The sequence below is a fragment of the Rhinatrema bivittatum genome, chromosome 4 (genome assembly GCF_901001135.1).
Source record: "Rhinatrema bivittatum chromosome 4, aRhiBiv1.1, whole genome shotgun sequence".
NCBI lineage: Eukaryota > Metazoa > Chordata > Amphibia > Gymnophiona > Rhinatrematidae > Rhinatrema > Rhinatrema bivittatum.
The window spans coordinates 310,281,387-310,308,432 of NC_042618.1; the positions used below are offsets into that span (position 1 = coordinate 310,281,387).

At 45.6% G+C, this 27,046-nt stretch overlaps 1 protein-coding gene across 2 annotated transcripts in view; it reads right to left on the reverse strand.

Annotated features, from left to right (window-relative positions):
• LUC7L3 (LUC7 like 3 pre-mRNA splicing factor) overlaps positions 1 to 4,744 on the reverse strand; it is a 239,154-nt gene extending 234,410 nt beyond the window's left edge. Inside the window, exon 1 of one of the 2 annotated variants that reach the window (XM_029600251.1) lies at positions 4,460 to 4,744. In XM_029600251.1, coding sequence (XP_029456111.1) covers positions 4,460 to 4,558 — 99 coding nt within the window. In that variant the 5' untranslated portion in view covers positions 4,559 to 4,744. The remainder of the gene's footprint in view (positions 1 to 4,459) is intronic. The other variant, XM_029600252.1, reaches the window with a different exon arrangement.
• Positions 4,745 to 27,046: the final 22,302 nt, after the last annotated feature.

The window sequence follows — 27,046 nt, forward strand, 5'->3', positions numbered from 1 at the left end:
TCAAGCTTCTATGGCTTACTCCTGGGGGAATTCTATACAAAAAAAAAAAAGAAAAATTCTGTGCACAGAATTTTAAAATTATGCAGACCTTAAAATAAATTATAACTAGCAACTGTACCAGTTCTATGCCCGGGCGCCTGTTTATTGGCACATATGCTCTTGTATGGAAGCGTTAGCTGAAAAACGAAATTGATTTCACCCAGGGCAAGGGATGTGGAGGCACATTTGCTAAAGCCAGGGCTTTCAAAGTTTATTTACCAAGCTGTCTCTCCCACACACATTCTCGCACCCCCCACACCCCCTTCTCTCACCAGCATCCCCCTCCCCTCATATAGGCTCCCTCTCTCTGAAACCCACACTCAAGCATCCCCCCACCATTACCTCCCATTCTCTCTCACACCTTCCCCATCCCCCTCTTACCAACCATGCTCTGTCACCCCCCCCCCCCTCACACACACATTCTCTCTCACCGGCATTTCCCCCCCCCCGACACACATTCTCTCTCACTGGCATGCCGCAGGACCAGCGAGTTCGCAGCAAAGACGAAGGCCCAAGCACGCCAATCGCTGCCCAGAGGGGCCTTCCCTTTTCGCAGTGAACAGCGCACCAGGCCTTCATCTTCGCCGCCAACGGAGCGTGTGTCGCGGGACGGGCTCCGTTCGCTGCGTGCCAGGGTTTCCTCTGCTATTTTCTGCCTATCCTGCGATGGCCGCTGTCCTTCCAGTTTTGAATAGTCTTCCGGCGAGGGAGGTAAATCGGCGAGGTGAGGGAGGAATTCTGTGGGAAGGAGGAATTCCATAGTAGCGCTGAATTCCCCCAGGAGTACCTCTTGTAGCTTGTTTTGTGACATGGCCGCTGTATGCGTGTTTGAGCCGCCTGCGCCATCTATCAGTGGGCTGGGGAACATGCGCGAGCACTGACGGGCACACTACCAAGCCCGATATATTATGGATTTATAATGCAATACAGAAAAAAATTAATACTGAAAGTTGAATAACTTGGAGAATTTCCCCTTCATAACGCATGGCCCCTCTACCCTAGATCTTCACCCAGGCTTGCCCCTCTCCCTCCAGTCAACTCTCATCTACCCACACAATCAGGCCAATGCAAGTCCTGGAGCTGGCGTTAAGTTTAGAGGAGCCCCAAAAGTGGAACAGAAAAGCATAAAATACTGCTTTTCTGTGGTTCCTTCAACTTAATATCGTGGCAATATTAAGTTGAAGAACAAACAAAAAGCAGCAACGTGAAAAAAAAAATTTTTTTAATATCTAGACAGCAGTCAGGTTAGGAAAACAGATGCTCGTAAAATTGAGCATTCGTTTTCCTAATCCGCTCACAGCCACTTCTCCTGGGTGCCCGATGCCGAAGAGGCGCTAGGGACACACAATTTCCACTAGCACCTCATTAGCCTACTGCATCGCACACCTGGGGGACGTGGATAGGTGCACATTGGGAAAGCGGGAACTCGATCATGAGTGCCCATCTTTCCTGCACGGATATTGCATCGGCCTGAATGGTAGGAAACCAAAGGAATGACGTCCTTAACTAGTCAAGATTCTATGGCCTGCTCCTGGGGCAATTCTGTGCAAAAAATAACACACTTAAACCACTTGTAATACTAACATGCAAAACTTATTAATTTAATATAGTATAAATCTACAAGTAAAATTTAGTCATAAAAACAATGTTTTAAAAAAAAAAAAAAGATGAGGCTTTAATGGAAAGAATTCAGCGATAGTAGCCTCTTTTCTAGAAATTGTTTCCAGAATTGGATACAGTACTTCAGAAAGAGTCCAACTATTCATGCAAGGATGTTTTCCTTATTCTTCCCCCCCCCAAATAATAGTACTTATCAATAAATTTTTAGCCTTGCGCTTTTATCTTCCATTGTTTTATAATCATTGCAAGCCACAATCTTAGGAGCAGTTTAACATAAGAACCTAAGAAATTGCCATACTGGGTCAGACTGAAAGTCCATCAAGCCCAGCATCCTATTTCCATCAGTGACCAATTCACGTTTACAGTTTCTAGATTAACTGAAAAAAAGCAAATTACCTGGACCGGATGGTATGCATCCTAGGGTACTGAAGGAACTAAAAAATGAAATTTCTGATCTATTAGTTAAAATTTGTAACCTATCATTAAAATCATCCATTGTACCTGAAGACTGGAGGGTGGCCAATGTAACCCCAATATTTAAAAGAGGCTCCAGGGGCAATCCTGGTAACTATAGACCAGTGAGCCTGACTTCAGTGCCGGGAAAAATAGTGGAAACTATTCTCAAGATCAAAATCATTGAGCATATAGAACATGGTTTAATGGAACACAGTCAACATGGATTTACCCAAGGGTCGTCTTGCCTAACAAATCTGCTTCATTTTTTTGAAGGGGTTAATAAACATGTGGATAAAGGTGAACCGGTAGATGTAGTGTATTTGGATTTTCAGAAGGTGTCTAATAAAGTCCCTCATGAGAGGCTTCTAAGAAAACTAAAAAGTCATGGGATAGGAGGCGATATCCTTTCGTGGATTACAAACTGGTTAAAAGACAGGAAACAGACAGTAGGATTCAATGGTCAATTTTCTCAGTGGAAAAGGGTAAATAGTGGAGTGCCTCAGGGATCTGTACTTGGACCGGCACTTTTCAATATATGTGATCTGGAAAGGAATATGATGAGTGAGGTTATCAAATTTGCAGATGATACAAAATTATTCAGAGTAGTTAAATCATAAGCAAATTATGATACATTACAGGAGGACCTTGCAAGACTGGAAGACTGGGCATGCAAATAGCAGATGAAATTTAATGTGGACAAGAGCAAGGTGTTGCATATAGGGAAAAATAACCCTTGCTGTAGTTACACGATAAGGTTCCATATTGGGAGCTACCACCCAGGAAAAAGATCTAGGTATCAGAGTGGATAATACTTTAAAATCGTCGGATCAATGTGCTGCAGCAGTCAAAAAAGCAAACAGAATGTTATGAATTATTAGGAAGGGAATGGTGAATAAAATGGAAAATGTTATAATGCCTCTATAACAATATTTTTAAAAAGATGAGGCTTTAATGGAAATAATTCAGCAATGGAGAACGTACAGAGAAGGGCTGAAGAGCTTAAGGCTGTTCAGCTTGGAGAAGAGACGGCTGAGGGGGGATATGATAGAGGTCTTTAAGATCATGAGAGGTCTTGAATGAGTAGATGTGAATCTGTTATTTACTCTTTCGAATAATAAAAGGACCAGGGGGCATTCCATGAAGTTAGCAAGTAGCCCATTTAAGACTAATCGGAGAAAGTTCTTTTTCACTCAACGCACAATAAAGGTCTGGAATTTGATGCCAGAGGATGTGGTTAGTGCAGTTAGAGTAGTTGGGTTTAAAAAATGGTTTGGATAAGTTCTTGGAGGAAAAGTCCGTTAACTGCTATTAATGAAGTTTACCTTAGGGAATAGCCACTGCTATTAATTGCATCAGTAGTATGGGATCTGCTTAGTGTTTGGGTAATTGCCAGGTTCCTAGTTTGGCCTCTGTTGGAAACAGGATGCTGGGCTTGATGGACCCTTGGTCTGACCCAGCATGGCAATTTCTTATGTTCTTAACCTTTGAAGTATTTAAAGAACAAGTTTCCCTGCTTCCTAATAGCATTTCGGTTATCCCTACAACATGTACTCCGGCTAAAAGAACATCCTTAAGCGCAGTTATCTGCCAGATAGTAACATATATTGCCCATTAGATAAATCGTGAGTTGTTAGTTTTTTTTACTTTTGTCCCTTATGAAGATTTGTGCACATCTCACTGTTCATCTGCCTCGAATAATGGAAGATAATTCTATCCCTAGGTGTTGTTTGCCATCGAATAATGGAAGAGGCAGTTTATACTTTTAAATATACAGACAAGCATCAAGAAAAGTATACAAGACTGCAGAGTCTATAACACAGTAAACAAATATGCACGTCCTGGACATACGAAGTACAGGCAGCTATAACATATTCCACAGCACAAAAAAAAGAACAGCCATATTATTCAAAAAAAGCCAATTGTAGAAGAAAGAGGGTTCATACTACAAGGCTAAAGGAGATAGCATCTGGGGCACCTTTGTGCCGAAAAAGCCGCAGGGCCATACAGGAGCCATTAATTATATTATGAAAACAAAATATCTTAAGCGTAGTATAGCTACTCAGAACTATTTGATAAAGTAGTAACAGACCACAAAGCAGGAATAACCTAAGGAAACGTGTCTTTCTTTTAAACGGTAATAGATACACAAAACGTTTTTTGTTTTGGGGTTGTTTTTTTTTTACAGCGGATAAGAAAAAAACCCAGCAGTATTTAGCGGTGTGAAATAGACGATAAACAAACAGCCGAGCGGATCGTGGTATTTTTTTTCTCTCCCCTCAATGTATATAAATGCGATGCATGCGTACCCTGCAATCCGCCTCCACTCGAGGGCGAAAATACTCACACTCTCATGATCCCAGCGCACGTTGCTCCGCTTCTCGTCCGGTGCCAGGTTCCGGTCTCTGCCCATGAGCTCATCGAGTAGCTGTGCCGCGGACAACATAGTAAATCCCGCGTCCAGCCCCTAGCACAAGCTCTGTCACCACTCTTCTGTTGCCAACGCTACCAATTGCTAAGAACAAACCCCCCCAAGCCCCGTCGAGCTCCCAGAACCACAGATTCACCGTTCCCGCTTCTAGGCCGCAAGCTTCACGCTTACTGTTCGCTTAGTTTCCCAATACGCATGCGTCTCAATACGTAAGACGTTCGTTTACGCGATATGTCTACGTTATGCATGGCTTCTACCATTACGCATGCGTCACCCAGGCAGAGTTATTTACTGTTAGTAATTGCGCATGTGCAATATTCTTTCCCCTACGCCCATCTACTCTATACTCGTAGGGTGAAAATTCTGTTGTTGCTGTCGTCTTGGCAAACGATTACTAACTACCGTTCAATTTGGATGACGTATGTTTTGTTTGGCAACACACAGCGCTTAATATTAAGTGACAAAAATAAAGGAGCCAAGTAGATTGCATCCAAAACATCTTTCGCGATCCTAAGTGCTTCATTTCTGGAATAATTCTGATATACATTTAGTCTGGTGAAGCGGAATGCCGTTTTTGGTTAGGGGGCGGGGCAAACAAACAAACCTCCATCCCCATTGTTTCCACATCCCACTGCCAGTGTCTTACTTTATGGGGGTAGTTTTCAAAAGGTTTCAGCACCTAAAATTGCAACTTGGGTTTGGAAGTATCATGTAATGCGAAGTTGCTTACCTGCAATGAGTGTTCTCCATGAACAACCACACAAACAGCCACATAAGTGGGTGACGTCGTCGGACAGCCCTGATTTTGGTCAGGCCTGAGTTCCCATGCCCTTGTCACAGCATTCCCTCTCCTCACTTCATTCAGCTTTCTGGAAAGATACGAGGGATTATGGGGCTGTTTGCACTGCTGTCCACGGAGACTACCTATTATAGAAAAACAACTTTGCTTTCTCCATGGATAAGCACTGGAATATAGCCACACCCGGGTGACTGTGTAGCTCAAGGTTGCTACTGGTTAAGTTCTCTCGTGGGTGTAACCTGTGCTGGTTTTGTAACCGTCTCTTTTTAGTCAGTAAGGAGGTCTAGACAACTGATCCGTAAAGATAGACTTTTATTGCCAGCAAGATGCAGCTAAGACAAAGGCTCAGTACAACTGCATGCCCCTCCCCTTCAGGAGCAGACTCTTATGCACTTTACAGTTCTTATCTTTTACACATGCGTTCTAAGCATTGCTGAGCAAGCATATTCCGGCTGAAGGGGCTACTGACCCCCTCCCTAGACACCCTGGAACTTTCGTGAAACTTCTCCCATGTTCTGCAGGAGAGGCTGCTGGGACTTGCAGTTCTGGAAAGGAATTCGCGAGTCTGCAGTAATACAGCCCATCACATAATACATCCATTGTTCTAATCTAGGTTACAGCAGTGAAAGCTTATCAGAGAATAAGAACAGCGAAGCCAAAAAAAATGAAAATGTGCAATGTGCTGACAGAGAGTTTCTCAATGTCCTAATTACAGCTGTATTGCAGACTGTAAGTAAACCCGTCATGAAGCAGGGAATTCTGGTACATGAAGTCCTTTGTCAGGTTGAAGCGTTCAGACCCCTTCATTCCCCCCTTTGATACTTATCATTCTTTATGAAAAGTATCACACCATCACAACGCAACTGTGGAGCTGAAAGAAACAGAAACAAGAAAAATTAGCAATTTGAGTTCTCAGGGGGCCCTAATTTCCCAAACAGTCCGATGGTTTCTTCACGGGTTTGAGACGGATGGGCCCTATTGGCTCCACCCCCCTTTGTAGCCCGAACTTGTCATGTATGGGAAGATGGCCCAGGATAAAACATGAGGATGGTTAAACAGGTTCTATAGGCTCAGAGGAATACATGTACAGTGACAGAAGCTGCGTGGCTGTTTTGCGTTCAGCAATGTCCTTCATCACCCGACGAAGGCGGTTTGAGCAAGAAAGGAATAATTCAGGGTCCTAAAAAACAAAACAGAATTAAACTGGCTGGGATAACAAACAAGCTCTTAAATCCACCGATCATGGAAAACCAACCACGGAATCCATTGGTCCAGTCCCAAGCACTATTCCATTGCTGGACAGGGACGTGTGCCATCTTGACCATGCGATCAGTGATGTCTTGGATAACCTTGTTTTGGTCATCTACCTGTAAACAACAATTGGAGAGGTTAAATGTTCCACAAACCCTCCTTCCTGGGCCAGAGGATAATCTAAAACCAATCTATTCTGGTACACTGCAGTCATAATTTTGGTATTTTGTTTTGCCCAGAGTTTAAGAGCGAAAGCAGTCGTTGGTGATGAGCTCCAGGAGTGCCTGAAGCCTGATGATTCGATGCAATTAATACTGCTTGGAAGGGTTCCCGAGTTGCCCCTTTTTGCTGCTTCATCTGCTCTCTGATTTCCTTGACAATAGGGTTTGATTTCCTGGTGTGTGCTTTGCAATGCATTACAGCCACCTTGCGAGGAAGCCAAACTGCGTCTAGTAATTCACGTACTTCTGATGCATTGTTCAATTGTTTTCCCTCTATAATGCTCCATGCACTTGAATTGTAAGGAAGGCATATTTAGAGTCTGTATAGATATTTACAGTTTGTCCTTCTGCCAACTGCAGAGCTCGAGTAAGGGCAATTAGTTCAGCTTTTTGTGCAGACGTTCCTGGGGGAAGAGGTTGAGCCTCAATGATTTCATCTTCGGATACAACAGCATATCCAGCAGAACGTATCTCATGAATGATTTGGCTGCTCCCATCAGTGAATAAAGTCCAAGCTCCTTGCCAGGGTTGATCCCTCAGGTCTGGTCTACTGGAATGTATTGTCATGACTTCTTCACAGTCATGGGCAACTGGTTCAGGTGCCGGCATAAGAGTGGCCGGGTTCAAGTTTTTGCTGTCTTGTATTTGAATTTCAGGAGTTTCACATAACAGAGCTTGATACTTTACAAGACGTGAATTAGTCATCCATTTTGGCCCATGAGTTTCTAGTAGTCCTTGGATAGTATGAGGAGTTGTTACGTTCAAGGTTTGTCCAAAAGTTAATTTGACTGCTTCTGGAATTAGTAAGCATGCAGCCGCAATGCTTCGAAGACAACCTGGCCATCCTTTTGCAACATTGTCCATTCCTTTTGACAGATATGCAACAGGTCGTTCCTATGATTCTAGAGTTTGAGTCAATACCCCAATGGCCATTCCTTTCTTTTCATCGACGAATAGATGGAATGGTTTCATTACATCTGGCAATCCTAAAGCAGGTGGTTCAATTAAGGCTTCTTTTAGTTGACGTAAGCTTGCCAGTTCGTTTCCTTCCCATTGGAAGGGTTGAGATTCTGCCTCTTTACCCCGCAACTTGTCGTACAGGGGTTGGGCCATAACAGCATAGTTAGCAATCCACAGCCTACAGTATCCTGCAGCTCCAAGGAACGCCCGGAGCTCTTTCTTGCAAGTGGGTACAGGTTGATCTCTTATAGAACTGGTGCGAGAAATCCCCAGACATCGGGTTCCTCCACGTATTTGGAAGCCTAAATACTCTACTTCCAATTCACAGATTTGCGCTTTCTTTTTACTTGCACGATACCCTTTTGAGTACAACGTCTTTAGCAGCTGAAGAGTGGATACCGCACATTCGAGGTACGTCTCTCGAAACAACAGAAGGTCATCCACGTATTGTATGACTGGCCCATACTTTACTTGATACATCTTTAAATCTTTTGCCAGTTGCTCACCGAACAGCGTAGGTGAGTGCCTAAACCCTTGAGGCAACCGAGTCCATGTGTACTGCTGCTTTACTCCAGTATCTGCATCTTCCCATGTGAAAGCAAAAATCTTTTGACATTCCTCCGCCACCGGGACGGAGAAGAAGGCATCTTTGAGATCAATGACACTGTACCACTTTGATGCAGGAGAGACTTGAGCCAAGGTTGAATACGGATTTGGGACGAGGGCTACTAGATCTGCTACTTGACTATTCACTTTTCTTAAGTCTTGTACTGGTCGATAGTCATTAGATCCAGGCTTCTTTACTGGCAACAAAGGGGTGTTCCAAGCAGATCGGATTCGCCGAAGAATGCCCAAATCATACAGTCTTTGCAGGTGTATCTGGATTCCTTGTCTGGCCATATATGGAATGGGGTATTGAGGTTGATTAATCACCTGTGCATTCTGTTTCATCTCTATCCATATGGGGGTAGCGTCGATAGCTATTCCTCCCGGGTTCTGTTCGAACCATACTTGGGGTACACTATCCATCAGTTGTCTTCGTTTTTGTTGAGGGGGGTGTTGTTTTCATATCGATGTTCGATGGTTCGTTCGACTATGGGAAGATGTAGTCTCCATTCTTCTTGGAGGGGACAGATGAGTATCACTGGATGGTCCCCGAAGGAGGCTTTAACTTCCCCTGTTGGTTGAAATCTCAATGTGGTCTGAGGCTTACACAGCAGGTTCCATCCGATAAGGGATACCATGGTCCCGCCTACTTGTATAGTTCATTCTTTCTGCAGAGGGGCAGTGAGTACCTGACCTGAGGCACCCACTATAGAAACAGTCTCTTTCGTCGGGGGGGCCGATTGGTGCAGTCATGACAGATCGTTGGCCTCTGAGTCCAACAGGCCCCTGATTTTTGTTGTGTTACCTCGTGGATCTCCACCAGAGGGTCAGTGGGGATTCTTCCCTCCCGGTCTCTTCAGGCTGTATGCTCCTTGTCGCCTCCCCCGCCATCTGCCAGTGGGGGTTGTCCGATCTCCTTCCTCCTCGGCCCCTTTGTGTCGGTGCAGGTCCATTTTTGTCGTTAGTATTCACTGCAGGGCTCCCGTATTTCTTTTGCCATTCTTCACAGTCTCTCTTCCAATGGCCTTCATTTTTGCAGTACGCACACTGATTCTTTCCCAAAGGGGGGTCTTGTTCCCCCTCCTCTTCGCGGTCTGCCATTGTCTTGGCTCCTTCCCGTCCGCGTGTCCTCGAGAGCGGCGGCTAACAGTCACTTTCTCCTTCATGTCTCTACTTGCTTCTCTCTTTTCTCTTCCACTTCTCTATTTCCACATACCTGGTCTGCTATAGCTTTTAACTGGCTGAGGCTCATGCCCTCAAAGCCTTCGGCCTTCTGCAGCTTCTTTCGGATGTCGGGTCTCTATTATTAAGTTCCTGGTTGCAGGGACGGGCCCTTTTCTTCTCTTCCTGATCCCTGTTCCCATACATCTCAAAATACGATGAGTCATTAGTGAGAAGTTCCAACACTGCTTGTAGTCGGATAATACGATTTAACATATAGATTGGAGTTCTATATCCATAAGAACCATCTTCAGCCCAAGTGGCAGGGCCAGAAGCTGCAAAACATTGCTTCCTTCATACTTGTAAGTTTGGCATTGGGTTAATTCAATAAAGTAAACCTGGATCTGCAGGCAAGGATCCAGGGGGGGCGCTTTAGGTGTGCAGGAGTGATGATCAAACCCTTGGAAGCCTTGTATCAATTGCATTGCAAACACTAAGAACATATGGTAATAGCCAGAGCCCAGCCCCCACCAGTGGTCAAAGAACATAATTGCAATATATACATATATATATATGGGTGTGTGTGTGTGTGGGCCACTACTTTATCATTTGGGCCGACTCATATTTGCTCTTGTTCCTAATCTTGCATAGTGGCCCCTTCTCTTGCCCACAACTTCCAATAATCCTTATCTTGCGCCTGCCACTGAATCAAAATTTTTAATATTAAGTCTTTGTTTTCTCCGTTTTTTTTTTTGTTTTTTTTTACAAACGGCATCCTGTAATTCCCACAGTCAGCGCTGCACATGCTTGGCTGTCTTATCTTGCCAGTTCCTTAAAACAGGGAGTAGCTCTGCATATTTAACTACTGCTAGCCAAAGAAGCAACAAGAAAAACTTTAACAAAGAACCCATTCTTAATCATTTCTCTAAATTTCCCAGAGACAGCTTCAAAATAAACTGCGTCAGCAAAAGGGAGTTCATACTTTATCATGCGTTCCAATGTAACTTTTAAATAACAGATAATATATAGGAGACAAGTAAGAACAATAATTAACATGGTATTAGAGAATAGAAAGATAAGCATAGGGAGGACACTGGGATAGAAGATATGAGAAAACTGAAAGCTTCTGATTAATAACGTCAGCATTGAAACGCACAGCCATATTGAATGCACTACGCACTGGCTCAACGTCTTTTTTTTTTTTTTTTCCTCTGGCTCGATTCCCTCCTCTCTCCTGTAATTATCTCTGCCGTTAACCCTTAACTGCCATCAAGTTCTAAACTTCAACACCAGTAAATGCATTCTCCAGCAATCAAATCAGTATTTTAACTTAACACTGTAAATTAATTTGTTGTATAGTAGTCTTGTGCAGCATCTGTAAACCAAAATCTCTTCTTATTAGGGTTTAAAACAATTAAAAACATCCCTGGTACATGTGCTTGCAATTCACAGATAGCAGTTACATACATTACAATCCTTAATTAATAATGGGGACTTCCAGTTCCCCATTTTGTGCGCCTGAGCCACCATTACGAGGGCGGCTCCCTCCACTAACTTCTTTGCCCACGACGGAGGATTTTCAATAACTGCAATCCAAGCAGTTATGTACGGTATATCCTCAGGGCAACCCGGATTCCCTTATTCTGGACCCTTGTGGCCGTTTGGAAATCGAAAGTTCCTACCGGAGGCCAATTTACACACAAACTGGGCCACCTATGGGTGCATCGTTGAATCATTCCGGGTTCAGTACATTTATGTCTATCGAACACTTCCCTATAGTGTTCCGTCATGACTTTTAATGGAGTCGAACCGCCCCCTCCCATCAGGATAGAATTCACAGACAAAGGAGGGAAGGGAAGACGGATAGGTAAGGGGTCCGTACCCGTCAGACACAAAAGGGTCACAATCGCCCCGACTAGGACGCGGTCAGCCCGGCCTAGAACTGCGAGGCCATTCACTCTCTTTCACACAACAAGAAACCTATTCCCACTATCGTACGCGTTACTTCTTTTTCCTCTTTTTATGCGCGTGGCTTTCGGAATGCAATTCCTACCAAACCACCGCTTGGGGTGTGATCAAAGCCCCCTCGGTCCCCTCACGGATGGACCGGTTATTTGCTACTCTTTTAGTTATTCTTCACTTTTCCCATCATTCCCATAATACTCGCCTGCAGGGTTCTTCCGAACGTCATGAAAGCCTTCTTCCCGGATCACCAGCCCAAAGGTCTCAGAGGATCTCCGTGGAATGACCCCCTCAGATACCTGATCACTGAACTCAGCGGTGGCCACTCACCAGGCAAGTCTGGGGGATCACTCCGCCACAAAATCCCCTGGACCAACTGGGGGGCTAAAATAGCGTCCCCGGTACCTCCTGGCTGGCTCGCCAAATGTAACCGTCTCTTTTTAGTCAGTAAGGAGGTCCAGACAACTGATCCGTAAAGATAGACTTTTATTGCCAGCAAGATGCAGCTAAGACAAAGGCTCAGTACAACTGCATGCCCCTCCCCTTCAGGAGCAGACTCTTATGCACTTTACAGTTCTTATCTTTTACACATGCGTTCTAAGCATTGCTGAGCAAGCATATTCCGGCTGAAGGGGCTACTGACCCCCTCCCTAGACACCCTGGAACTTTCGTGAAACTTCTCCCATGTTCTGCAGGAGAGGCTGCTGGGACTTGCAGTTCTGGAAAGGAATTCGCGAGTCTGCAGTAATACAGCCCATCACATAATACATCCATTGTTCTAATCTAGGTTACAGCAGTGAAAGCTTATCAGAGAATAAGAACAGCGAAGCCAAAAAAAATGAAAATGTGCAATGTGCTGACAGAGAGTTTCTCAATGTCCTAATTACAGCTGTATTGCAGACTGTAAGTAAACCCGTCATGAAGCAGGGAATTCTGGTACATGAAGTCCTTTGTCAGGTTGAAGCGTTCAGACCCCTTCAGTTTGGAGAAAGCTGCTTTTTTTTTCTCAGTATTGATTGAAGCACTGATTACCTTCCAGGCAATAGTGCTTGATGAACATGCTTCTTCCAGCAGATCAAGTTGCACCCTTACATCTATCTGAAATAGATACTCTATTTTCATGAGATGTCAAATTTGCTACTACCCAAATTTTATGGCATTCATGGACGATGGAATGAACAAACCTCTTGTTTTAGAACAGTGATTTAGGCATTGATTTAACCACTTGGAAAGTATTTGTTTTGTTATTGTATGGCCTCTGCTGTTATTTGCGTAGGAGATGAATAGTTGGTTTGATCTTCTAAAATTATTTGGAGGGTGTAAATCAGGGCTTCCCAAACCTGTCCTGGGGACCCCACAGGCAGTTGGGTTTTCACAATATCCACGATGAATATGCATGAGATAAATTTGCATATACTGAGTCTCCATAGTATGCAAATGTGTCTCATACATATTCATTGTGGATTTCCTGAAAAAACTGCCCAGCTTGTGGCTCTCATGGACTAGAGTTGGCCACCCCTGGTCTAACGTGTATAACTCCTGTTCTGAGTTTTCTGTAGCTATGGATGGAATGGTGGAAGTTCTTGCTCCTAATTAAGATGAAAGTCTGTTATTACCTTCACCATAAACAGATGAATTCTGAGGAGAACTTTATCATCTTAGAAGCTTGTATGAGTAAAAGTAACCAAGGCGTGTAAGTTCACTGACTTTTCTAGCTGATGTAAAAGCAGACAGGAAGAGCACTTTCCATGTAAGGAATAGCAAGTTTCTTAGCATCTAGACAGATGAATCTAGAACCAATATGCACCTCTACCAGCAGATGGAGATGGAGCAAAGCTAACATCACAGTATATATACCCCTGCAGTGACAGCCTGCCAGTATTCTCTGTCTCTAGGAGATGTTGGACATGCATCTCCCTCTTGGCGATTGCTTTAAATTTTAGAAGGATACAGTGGTCACCAAATTTAAATTTTAGAAGGATACAGTGGATACCAAATGGTCACTCCCCCAGTTGAGAATTCCAGAAGTGATTTCTGTGGTCCCTCCGCCGAGTGCCTTGGTTGGGTAGCTGTTATTTTCAGCCGGCATGAACTTAGCTGTTGAAACAGCTGAAAGGCAACGGCTGGAGGAAGCACAGAGACCAACTCTGTATTCAGTCAGAATGGGCTGAGCTCAGGTAAAGTTGTTTGTTTTTTTTAAACAGTGAAGGAGGGTTTTTTGTAGGGCTTCCTTCAGTCTCCGTGCTTGGCATGCCAATCCAACATTCGTACCCACCCCTGAAGGAGTTTCAGGGACATGAGCAGCCCTTTTAGGCCAAGCCCTGCTCTTAGGCTTTTCTCTGTGCACCGCATGGTAGCCTGCAGTGGCATTTTTGCGCATTTTCCTGTGCATTAGGCTGCCCAATTCAGGCTCTTTGGTTCGTGCTAGTGCATCCGACTCTGTGTCCAGGTTGTGCGCCCAGGTTTTTAAGGCTTAGTTGGTTGCCTGCGTGGGCATTCAGTTGCTAGTGGCATCTGATTTTGTTGCATTTGCCTGTAAGCACAATCTGGAATAGAGCGCTCAGTTTTTGGGCCTCATCAAGCACAGGGTTGTGCGCTTAGATTTTGGGATGCCTAAGTGCGGGATGCCTAAATTGTGGATTTCCTTAGTTTTGAACTCCTAAATTTTAGACAGATTTTTTTTACAGCGCAAATTCAGCTGGATACACACCTTTCAGTCGCCTGTTAACCGTACTGACAGACTGATAGTGCTGTAGCTGAGAAACCTAAATGCCTTTCTCTCTCTGCTGCCTGTCATATTCCGACATCTCAGCCTGGTGTCCCCTCTAACTTGTGTCAGAGCTGCTTAGAGGCTCAGGGAGAATTGCATTCTCTGATTTTATTAAGCCCCATTCTTCCCAGCCTGATAATAGCCTGGGTAAAGACGTGCCAGAACTAGAGAGGAAGGGAAAGGAGCCCTTTACTCACCAGGGGAACTATCACTGACGCCTCCGGACCCCAGAACACCACTGCAGGCTTCTCCACTGACCAAGGGCGCGGTAGCTGAGAAGCCGATGGGGGAAAACACCGAGCGTGCTCAGATGGGAGGCGCCGCTGGCAGCGGAGCAGAGGGAGGAGCAACCCAAGCTCTTGCTGAGACCCTGGAGAGCATTGTGGAGGAAGAGGGACTCGGATCTGTGTTAACATCGAGAGGCAGAAATGCCAAAGAGCAACGGTTTGGCTCATTTACCCCGCGGAGAATTGTGAAACCAGCAGTGGTAACCCTTGAGGCCCTATGGGACCTGGTTGCAATGAACGCGACGAAACTCAACAAACAAGCCTTCAGACTGGAGGCGATAACTAGAAGAATGAAGAAATTTGAACTTGACCATTGCCAAGAGAAAATGGATCAAACAAACGCTATGGAGAAGGTAACTGAAGAGGTAAAAAAACCTACAAGATTTGAGTGCTATTTCTGTGAATGGGAGACTCTCGTCATTGAGAAGGCTTGAGTCTGTTGAAAACTATTTAAAACACTTAAACCTAAGAATCCTCAATTTCCCAAAGGTGATGGGAGAGTTACCTTTTCAGACTTTTAAAACTTATGTGGTAGAAATCCTAAAGTTGCCTTCTGATAAAGTTCCTTCATTAAAAAAAATATTCTTCCTACCTCAAAGAAGCACTCCTATATTGCCTAGTTTAGGGATAGATATGTCTAATCTGTCTAATTTCCTGGAATCTTCAGGGGTTGAGGTAATTGAGAGTTCTGCTTTGTTTGTTACTTTTTTCTCAGGTTAATTATGAAGAATTATTTTAAGAATATTAATTCACTATTCTTGGGAGGTCAGGTTCGGATTTTCCCTGACTTAGCAAAATCCATGCAACTGCGTAGGAAGAGATTCATTGCTATGCGCTCAGAGGTTTTGGCATTGGGGGTACCTATGTTTTAAGGTACCCCTGGAAATGCATTGTAAAACTCTCTGGGAATCTACTAGATAAAGGAGCCCTGACCAACGTGCCGCAAACGCACAGTAGAGAGCAGCTCTACTGCGCATGCGCAGGCGAGCACATCGGTCAGAGTGGAGCATGCCTAAAACAAAAATGGCGCTGGGAGGAGCAGTAGCGGCAGCGGCGAGGAGCAGCGGCGGTGGCGCGCATGAGGGAGGGACACCCCCCCCTGGAGATCTTCCTTCTGCGCCATCCGAGGGAAGGGGTTGTGGATGAGCTGAAAGGGGAGGGGATTGAGAGAGGGGGCATGACTGAGGGGAGGAGAGAGTGAGGGGAGGGGAGTGACTGAGGGGAGGGAGGAGAGAGTGAGGGGAGTGACAGAGAAGGGGGGAGGGAGGAGAAAGTGAGGGGAGGGAGTGGGAAGGTGAGAGGGAGGGAGACTAGAGGAGGGAGGTGAGAGGGAGTCGGAGGGAGAATAGAGGTGGGAGGGAGAATGGGGAGGGGAGGTGGGAGGGAGAATGAGGGGGAGGGAGTGGGAAGGAGAATGAGTGGGAAGGAAATGGACTGAAAACAATTTTTAAATGTAGCCCGTTGTTACGGGCTTAACGGCTAGTACATATATATTCTTCAGCCCGGAACAACTACAGGCTTTTCATGAGGCTCGGGCGCAATAGGTGGGGGTCTATAATTAGTAATACCTGACTGTTTAGGCAGCCGTATGATAAAGTAATAACTGTTTTTCCTATGTTCTCCTTAATTTCTTTCCTCTCTTTTGCCTACGTAAGAAGAGATACATGATATGTTTAAGTTTCTTTTTTGTTTTTGTAAATTGAGTGATCATGTAACTATGAAACAATATTAATGTAAATCTCTTGGATTTCTGTGCAAAGGTTTCTTTGTATTAAATTTATAAATCTTGATAAATAAAAAATTAAAAAAAAAAAAAAAAAGAAAGAGCGCCAGCCCTTGGAACTCCCTTAACTGGTTCAACAGCGGGGGAAGGTAGCTGAGTGGGCACAGGACAGGTGCCTCCTGGTTTTGGCATGGATCCTTCTGCCTTTTCTTGGGTTGAATTTTTTCAAGGATTGCAATCCTTTCTTCAGGCACAGTCTTCGGCCCCGACTAATCTTGCCAGGTCAGAGTCGCAGGTGGTGAGCTCCCACAAGCCTGTTGCTATGGTTAAACAAAGATCGGCAACCAATCTTCCCAACAGAGATCCAGATGGCATCGATGATGAAGCCGATCCTTATAATAGACTTTTTTTGGGTACTTGCCAGGTTCTTATGGCCTGGATTGGCCACTGTTGGAAACAGGATGCTGGGCTTGATGGACCCTTGGTCTGACCCAGTATGGCATTTTCTTATGTTCTTACTCTCTGGAGGAAGGGGAAATTCCTCCGGACCTGGAATCGTATAGGACTATGTGGTGGTTCTTTCACAGAGAGGAGTTCCCAGACATTAAAGATGCTGGGAATACCTGGGGCTGATTCCATGTCTGAGCCAAAGAAGAATCCCATTTTAGTTTATTTGCATAAAGCCTCTTGTTTTTTCCCTTTTATGGAGGCCATTCAAGAATTGATTGATCTTGAGTAGGGCGCCCTGGAGGCTAATTTTAAATGGGGGTCGAGTCTTGGAAGGCCTGTACTCCCTGGATCCAGTGGCAAGAGAGTGGCTGCATTGTCCAAAAGTGGATGCGCTTGTGTATGCCGTCTTTAAGCAGAAGACTATCCCCGTGGAGGGAGGAGCAGCTTTGAAGGATGCACATGACAGAAGGATTGAGGCCACCCTTAAGCAAGCATTTGAAGCAGTGGCAATGACCTTGCACATAACTTCTTTTTGTTCTCTGTTGGCTCACTCCTGTTTACTTCTCTCTCAAGAGGTCAATGAAACTGGAGTGAATTCCAGGGCAGTTATGCGGGCAGATGTGGGCTGCAATTTGGTCTGCGCCTCAGCCAGAGGGGTGGCTTTGGTAATATCTGGCAGGCGTCAGTTATCATTGAAAAATTGGTCGGCTGTTGTGAACTCCAAAGCTAACCTTACGAAGTAACCCTTTGAAAGCTCGCTCTTGGTTCAGGATAGAGTTGGAGAAAATGGCCAATAAGTGGGGTGAGCCTCTGGTTCCTCAATTGCTGGAGGTTAAGAAGCAGACACTGTGCTCCTTTAGTGTGAGAGGTCGTGCTAGAGTATCCAAGTGTTTTTCACCCTATAGAGGAACAACCTTTCAGAGGGCTCGGCTTTTTGGTAGGTCTCAGTCCTTTTGTCCCATGCAGTCCAGGCAGGAAGCAAACTCTGGTAGCGGAACTTCCCCAGCTTCCCAATGAAGGTGTGCTGACCCACCCCCCCAGAAACAGGAGATAGAGGGTTGCCTCTTTCTCTGTTATCAGAGGTGGGTTGAAATCACGTCAGACCAGTGGGTCTTGAAGGTGATACGAGATGGATATGCGCTGGATTTTCACAGTATTCCTCAGGATGTGTTCATGGTGTCTCCTTGCTTCTCACCCAGAAGAGGCAGGTGGTAGTGTGTACATTGTCAAGGCTCCTCGGTCTGTGGTTCTAGTGCCCACGTCTCAAGAAAATACAGGTCGAAATTCCATGTATTTTGTTGTGCTCAAGAAGAAGAGCTCCTTTTGTCCCATCCTGGATCTCAAAAGGGTCAACCGTCATTTGGGGTGACTAATTTCTACATGGAAACTTTACACTCAGTGATAATGGACAGCAGTTGGGGGAGTTTCTGACCTCATTGGATCTGTCTGGGGCATACCTGCATATTCCCATCAGGATAGAGCACCAACGTTTTCTGTGATTCACTGTTTTGGGTCGTCATTATCAGTTTCAAGCACTACCTTTTGACCTGGCCACCGGGCCCAGAACTTTCTCCAAGGTTATGGTGGTGGTGGTGGTGGCAGCAGAGATAAGAAAGTTTGGATGACTGGCTTATTCAGGCCAAGTCTCTGGAAGAGTGCCACCTAGTGACACGCAAGGTAATCGCCTTGTTGCAGGAGCTCAGTTGGGTAGTGAATCTAGCCAAGAGCAGTTGTTAGAGTAGCTTTGTGTTCGGTTCACCACAAAGCAGAACAGGGTTTTCCTGCCGAAGGATCATTTTCAGAAGTTATTGGCACAGTTGAGTCTGTTGATGAACACCAATTTGTTGCCAGAGGATGTGGTTAGTGCAGTTAGTATAGCTGTGTTTAAAAAAGGATTGGATAAGTTCTTGGAGGAGAAGTCCATTACCTGCTATTAAGTTCACTTAGAGAATAGCCACTGCCATTAGCAATGGTTACATGGAATAGACTTAGTTTTTGGGTACTTGCCAGGTTCTTATGGCCTGGATTGGCCACTGTTGGAAACAGGATGCTTGGCTTGATGGACCCTTGGTCTGACCCAGTATGGCATTTTCTTATGTTCTTATGTCCAATAGTGTGGTCCTAGCTGCAGGTACTCGGATTGATGGCGGTGACTCTGGAAGTGGTACCGTGGGTGAGGGCGCATATGCTTCCTCTTCAGCCCACAGTTTCAGGACTATTCGATTCGGCTCCACCTACCGATGGAGATCTGCTCTCAACTACAGTGGTGGTTACGAGTGGATCATCTAAGAAAAGGGGTTTACCTGAAATCACTGGACTGGTTAGTATTCACGACAGATGTGAGCCTCCAGGGTTAGGATGCTCACTGTCAGGAACTAACAGCGCAAGGGCGCTGGAGAGCAGAAGAGTCTCTCTGGTTCATCAATTGGCTGAAAGCCCGGGCAGTCCAGGTGGCGTGCTTGCAGTTGGCAACAGGTTGCAGGGTCGAGCGGAAGACAATGCAATGACAGAGGCCTACATAAACCTGCATGGAGGAACCAAGAGCCAGCAAGTGCCACAGAAAATAGACCAACTTATGGAATGGGCGGAAGTGCATCTTCAGGAGATCTCAGTCACACACATTGCAGAAAAAGACAATGTACGAGCAGTCTCTCTCAGCAGGCAGAGTCTAGACCCAGGAGAATGGGTACTGTCAGATGAGGCATTTCAGCTGGGGCCTTCCATTTCTTGACCTACTTGTGACTTCTCACAATGCAAAGGTTCCTCGATTCTTCAGTTGCAGGAGAGATCCAAAGTCATTGGGTATGAATGCTCTCATGCAGGAATGACCGGAAGACAAGCTGCTGTATACCTTTCCTCCATGGCCCATGTTGGGCAGATTGGTTTGGAGGGTTGAGAATCACAGAGGGATGGTGCATCTGACAGCAACTGATTGGCCCAGGAACCATAGTATGCGGATCTGCGAAGGCTCCTGGTAGACACTCCCCTCCGGTTTCCAGCGCACCGGGATCTGTTGTGGCAGGGGCCAGTTCTTCACAAAGATCTGATTCGATTTTGTCTTACGGTATGGCCCTCGAGAGATTCGCTTGCTGAAGCGTGGATATTCTACTGCAGTGACTGCCACCTTGCTACGAGCAAGAAAGTTTTCCATTTCCTTAGCCTTTATGCGGGTTTGGCAATTGTTTGAAACTTGGTGTGAAGATCAAGGAGTTCTTCCTCGTTCGGCCTGCCACGGCCGCGGGACACAACAGCAGGAGGCAGCTCTTGCCTGTTTCAGGGGTCAGGTTAATGGTGAACGTTTGTTGGCTCATTCAGATGTGGCCCACTTTTTGAAAGGAGTGAAACATATTTGTTCTCCAGTGCCCTTATGGAGTCTTAATCTGGTTTTGGATTTCTTAGCAGCCCTACGTTTCATCTGACATGTAATCTCTCCTTGCGGTTACTGACCTTGAAAACGGTGTTACTAGTGGTGATTTGTTTGACGCGTAGAATAGCCAAGCTGCAGGCCTTGTTTTGCTGGGAGCCGTTCCTCTGAGTGACTCCCAGAGCGATTCAGTTGCATATTGTTCCTTCCTTTTTGCCAAAAGTGGTCTCAGATTTTCATTTGAATCGGTCCATTTCCCTGCCTTCTCTGGATAGGGAGAGAGATATACGGAGGAATATCGCCTGTTGTGGCCCTTGAATGTTAAGAGAGATATTGTGAGGTATCTGGAGGTTTCTAGACCTTTGAGGAAGATAGATCACTTGTTTGGTCTCCACAGTGGTAGTAAACAGGATGAGACAGCTTCGTGTGCTACAATAGCTCATTGGATTAAGGAGGTAGTCACAGCCGCGCACATTGATGCTGAACAGCCATTGCCTAGTCAGGTTAGGGCTCATTCCACTAGGGCTCAGGCAGTGTCAAGGGCGGAGGTTAGACTGTTGTCTCCCATCGACATTTGCTGAGCTGCGACGTGGTCCTCTTAACATACCTTTTCCAGGTGTTGTCATCTGGATGTGCAGGCCCAGGAGGATGCATCCTTTGCAGATGCGGGTTTAAACTGGATTGCAAGTAGCCTCCCACTCTATTCTGGAGGTGCTTGGACACAACTACTGAGAGGCTTGATTGGAGAGATTTGCAATAGATTCCCAGATGATATCCAGAGTAATGTTAGGGGGTTTAGTCATAGAGATAAACCTTGTTTCTTTGTTAGCAGCCCCTTCTGAAGAAACAATAAGGGAACTAGGTGCAGACAAAGATTCAGCATCAGGCACAAACCAGCCTCCAACTCCACGGTTCAATTCTGCTGCTGAGACACCACCCGATGCTGATTCAACCAGTGTTGTGTTGTCATCCAAGTCATCCAAGTGCGATGAGAGCAAGGCAGGCTCATCTGGGCCATTTATGGGGAGCTTGGGATGTGGAGGAATTCAGTGCAGCTCCAGGGTAAAAGATGACTCAAGGTCTGGAGCAGTCATTGACAAACCTTTGCTCGACGGACCACCCAAAGATGCCCCACTGGAGTTAGTAGGAAGATCCTGGCTCCGAAGGAGGTGCTTATCCATAGGGCCGGCTAAATTCGAGCTTCCAGAAATAGCTTTTGCCTTGCCATTCCTCTTACCCATTAATGAAGAAAGATAAAAATTCAAACAGAAAACAGAAATTTTAAGGGCGAGAGGAGGACCAACAGAGCAGCGCTCCTTAGCATGAGGCCATCTTGGATCCCCCTAACGCTTATAGACTTGCTGGCAACATTGCTGAATGTGAAGATTCCTCCCCTTCTTCAGTCGAAGAGGATATCTGAAGTTCTTGGGCATCAACGCTCTCGAGCAGAAGTGGCCAGAAGACAAGCTTCGGTATGTCTTTTCCCCTGTCCATGTTGTGCAGAGTGATTGGAAGATCGAAGGACACACAGGACTGGTGTTTCTGGTGGTCCAGATTGGCCCAGGAGGCTGTGGTATGCAGATTTGTGGAGGCTCCTGATGGACTCTCCTTTTCAGTACCAGTCCACGGTACCTGCTACAACAGGTTATGATGGCCGCGTATGTAGGTGCTGAGTAGCCATTGCCTGAACAAGTTAGGGCTCATTCTACTAAAGCTCAGGCAGTATAAGTGGTGGAGCTTCGATTGACATGTCCCATCGAGATTTGCCAAGCTGCAACATGCTCCTTACACACTTTTTCCAGGTATTACTGCCTGGATGTGCAGGCCCAGGAGGATGCAGCCTCTGTGTGTGCGGTGTTGCTTGGACTGTGGGCAGCCTTCTGCCCTGTTCGGGAATAGCTTTGGTACATCCCACTGGTTCTACTGTCTTCCTGAGTGGCTGCTTTCCAAGGATAACTGGTGTCAGTTTTAGTCCCTAGATTAGTGATTTTAAACTCTTTGGCTAAACTCAGTGTATCCTGTTGCTAAGTGCTTGAATGGCTGTCTGTTAATGTTTATAATCAAGTATTGTTAGTTTGTCCACAGCTGGCTTTTGCAAAGAATACTGGGGGACTGATGTCAGAGCATGGGTATATATACCATGACAGCAGCTTTGTTCTGTCTCCATCTGCTGGTAGAGGTGCATAACCCACTGGTTGTGGATTAACCTGTCTTCATTAGAGAAAAGAAAATTATCAGGTAAGTAGTCATTTCTCATTCTTGGAAATGTAATGAAAATAAAGCTAATCTGTTTCATTGTGTGTAGTACTGTATACTTATCAAGAATTTCTGGAAGCAAGTAGCAAAACATTTGGAGACTATCCTCAAGATTAAGGTGCTGATATTGTCTTAGTTTTGCATTCTGGCAATAAAACTAGAAAAAACACCATCTACTCCACCACTATCAAAGCCACTTGGGTGTCTGTCACCTTAGTTCCCATCCTGGCTGGCTTCTGCTTGACCACACACCACAGGTCAAGCCATTTGTAGCATAATTCACCCATATTCTGGCTATTTTTGAATATTGCATTCACCTTGTGGTAAATGTGCTCTCATATTTGCCTTCTTGTAGGAGCCCATTCTCTTGGACTCAACACCATAGAAAACACTATGAGCCCTCCTCACTTCCTTGACAAAGAGTCATTCTCCCTTGGCAGAAAGTTAGGAACATCGCCTGTATGGTCCTGAAAGAATTACAACGAAAGAGAGAAGACAAACATGCATACTAATTGTTTCCCACAATATTTTTAATCAATATACAAAAACCCTTTATAACATTGAATTTTACAAATGAGGTAGAACAATATTCACATACACAATATTGACATTGGATCTTGTCATGAGCAATTTCAAAATGTAAAAAAGTTAAAAACATAAATCAACATGCACACACATTCAACTATAACAATCTCACCCACACACATTAAAGAATCAATGTACAGAAATATTGCACAAAAATCCTAACAATAGGAAATTATTCCTGATTATTAATAATAATTCACAGTACATAGTTTCCAAAAAATCAAAGTTCATTCACAGTAATCGAAAGTGGATAGATGCCTCATCCCTCACATTTCCTGCGTCTCCAAACATACCAGGAAAACATGGCAGAAGGCAGTGTCTAGCCAGTCTGGGACGCTGGAGGAGGTCGGCAAGATGATGCCACGGCAGCCAAACTTCCATCAACCAAGGAGGGAGTCGCCAAAGATTTAAGGAGGGCGGAGTGGAGACGTCGGGCAGCGACGGTCGCAACAGTACCCCTCTTCAAAGGGCGATCTCCTCTTCAGGTACCAGGTTTGGATTTTGAAGGATGTGCGATGTGGAACTGATGAAGCATCTCTTTGTCCAAGATATTGGTCTGAGGCTCCCAAGAGTTTTCTTTGGGGCCGAAACCTTCCCATGATAGGAGGTATTCATAAGTATTGCCTCTTTTCCGAACGTCCAGAATCTCTTCGACTTTGTACTTTAAGTCGTCTTCTGCATTAATGACAGGTGGGTCATGAGATTTGGAAGTAAATTCGCCGAGTATGAGCGGTTTCAGAAGTGAAATGTGGAAAGCATTATGGATGTTGAGACCAGGTGGTAGTTTCAGATGGTAGGTGACTTTGCCAATACGTTGAAGGACTGGGAATGGTCCCATGTAGCGAGGAGCAAACCGAGAGGAGGGTAATTTAAGTCTGAGGTGCTTGGTTGACAACCAGACCTTGTCTCCTGGCTTGAAGACTGGAGCTTGCGAATGGTGTGCATCATAGTACTTCTTAGCACGGTCACTCGCTTTGATTAGCATGTCCTTTGTCTGAACCCACAGATTATGGATATCATAGCAGTGGACTGAGCTGCTGGGGACGTCACTGAGAGCTTCAGTGGAAGTGGCGGTGTTGGGGAACGTCCATAGACCACTTCAAAAGGTGACAATCCAGTAGATGTTGCTGGATGAGAGTTGATGACGAGTTCAGCCCATGGAAGCAATTCGGCCCAGTTATTCTGTCAGGACGTGACATAAACTCGAATAAACTGCTTCATGTACGATTCATCCGTTCCGTCTGGCCATTCGACTGTAGATGATAGGCTGAGGTGTAGTCTAGAGAGATGTCAAACAATTTGTACAAGGCCCTCCAGAATCATGCCGTGAGTCGGATACGATGTGAGAAGGTAGTCCGTGGAGGTGGAATATGTGCTTTATGAAGAGCTTTGCAAGCTCCAAAGCTGAAGGTATGCCAGGGAGTGCCACGAAGTGTGCCATCTTGCTAAATCGATCCACTGTCACCCAGATGGTATTCATTCCTCCGGAAGTAGGTAAATCGACTACAAAGTCAGTAGCGATGTGCGACCAGGGTTGTTTCGGAACTGGCAGAGGTTGCATCTGACCCCATGGTTGTCCAGAAGCAGGTTTGTTCTTAGCACAATTGGTGCATTGTCCTTTCACACAGAGGATGTGTCTCCAAGGGCTACTGCCCATAGAAACATAGAAATGACGGCAGAAGAAGACCAAACGGCCCATCCAGTCTGCCCAGCAAACTTCACACATTTTTTTTTCTCATACTTATCTGTTTCTCTTAGCTCTTTGGTTCTATTTCCCTTCCACCCCCACCATTAATGTAGAGAGCAGTGATGGAGCTGCATCCAAGTGAAATATCAAGCTTGATTAGTTAGGGGTAGTAGGGGTAGTAACTGCCGCAATAAGCAAGCTACACCCATGCTTATTTGTTTTACCCAGACTATGTTATTCAGCCCTTATTGGTTGTTTTTCTTCTCCCCTGCCGTTGAAGCAGAGAGCTATGCTGGATATGCGTGAAGTATCAGTTTTTCTTCTCCCCTGCCGTTGAAGCAGAGAGCTGTGCTGGTTATGCGTGAAGTATCAGTTTTTCTTCTCTCCTGCCGCTGAAGCAGAGAGCTGTGCTGGTTATGCGTGAAGTATCAGTTTTTCTTCTCTCCTGCCGTTGAAGCAGAGAGCAATGCTGGATATGCGTGAAGTATTAGTTTTTCTTCTCTCCTGCCGTTGAAGCAGAGAGCTATGCTGGATATGCGTGAAGTATTAGTTTTTCTTCTCCCCTGCCGTTGAAGCAGAGAGCTATGCTGGATATGCATTGAAAGTGAAGTATCAGGCTTATTTGGTTTGGGGTAGTAACCGCCGTAACAAGCCAGCTACTCCCCGCTTTGTGAGTGCAAATCCTTTTTTCCACATTTCCTCTTGCTGTTGAAGCTTAGAGCGATGTTGGAGTCACAGTAACCATGTGTATGTTTATTGAATAAGGGTATTATCTCCAGGCAGTAGCCGTCATTCTGGCGAGCCACCCACTCTTCATTGACGGCCTCTTGACTTTATGAATCCACAGTGTTTATCCCACGCCCCTTTGAAGTCCTTCACAGTTCTGGTCTTCACTACTTCCTCCAGAAGGGCATTCCAGGCATCTACCACCCTCTCCGTGAAGAAATACTTCCTGACATTGGTTCTGAATCTGGACCCTGGAGCTTCAAATCATGACCCCTGGTTCTGCTGATTTTTTTCCTACGGAAAAGGTTTGTCGTTGTCTTTGGATCATTAAAACCTTTCAAGTATCTGAAAGTCTGTATCATATCACCTCTGCTCCTCCTTTCCTCCAGGGTGTACATATTTAGATTCTTCAATCTCTCCTCATAAGTCATTTGATGAAGACCTTCCACCTTTTTGGTCGCCCTTCTCTGGACCGCCTCCATCTTGTCTCTGTCTCTTTGGAGATACGGTCTCCAGAACTGAACACAATACTCCAGGTGAGGTTTCACCAAGGACCTGTACAAGGGGATAATCACTTCCCTTTTCTTGCTCGATATTCCTCTCTCTATGCAGCCCAGGAAGGAAGGGTTAGGTCGGCCATCATAGTTGATGATTTGATTATTAGAAATGTAGACAGCCAGGTGGCTGGTGGGCATGAGGATCGCCTGGTAACATGCCTATCTGGTGTGAAGGTGACAGACCTCACGCATCACCTAGACAGGATTTTAGACAGTGCTGGGGAGGAGCCAGCTGTTGTGGTACATGTGGGCACCAACGACCTAGGAAAATGTGGGAGGGAGGTTCTGGAAAGCTTAAATCCAGAACCTCCAGGGAGGCATTCTCTGAAATGCTCCCTATTCCACGCGCAGGTCCCCACAGGCAGGCAGAGCTCTGGAGTCTCAATGTGTGTATGAGACGATGATGCAAGGAAGAGGGATTCAGTTTTGTAAGGAACTGAAGAACCTTTTGGGAAAGGGGGAATCTCTTCCGAAGGGATAGGCTCCACCTTAACCAGGGTGGAACTAGACTGCTGGCGCTAAAGTTTAGAAAGGAGATAGAGCAGCTTTTAAACTAGAACGAAGGTGAAGAGTATAATGATAGGAGTATACTACCATCCACCTGGCCAAGATGGTGAGACAATTTACCCAATATTGACTGGTTAAATGTATCATCAGGACATACTAGAGAGATAAAGTTCCTGGATGGTTTTATGGAGCAATTGGTTCAGGAACTGAAGAGAGAGGGAGCAATTTTAGATCTAATTCTCAGTGGAGCTCAGGATTTGGTAATGGTGAAGGGGCCGCTTGGCAATAGTGATCATAATATGATCACATTGTTAGGAATTGTGGACCCTTGGCCCGAGGTGGGATTGATGCTACCTGAGGGGTTGGGCCCCACAAGTCCCCACCATCGGGAGGTGAGGCTGGCCGGGAACAGAGGCAAGCTGGGACTTCACCAGTACTGGCCCTCGTTCCCTGCAGGTTGAGCCCTTGGGTGCCGGGGCCGGCCGGGCTTAGGGGCTAGGAGCAGGGAATCCGCTGTAGCAGTTGCCAGGTGAGTAGCGGTGAAGAGGAACTGCTTGAGACATGGCAATGCGATGACAGGACCTTCTGTAGTAGAAGCGCTGGGGAGTGCCCCGAGGAGTGGGGACGCCGA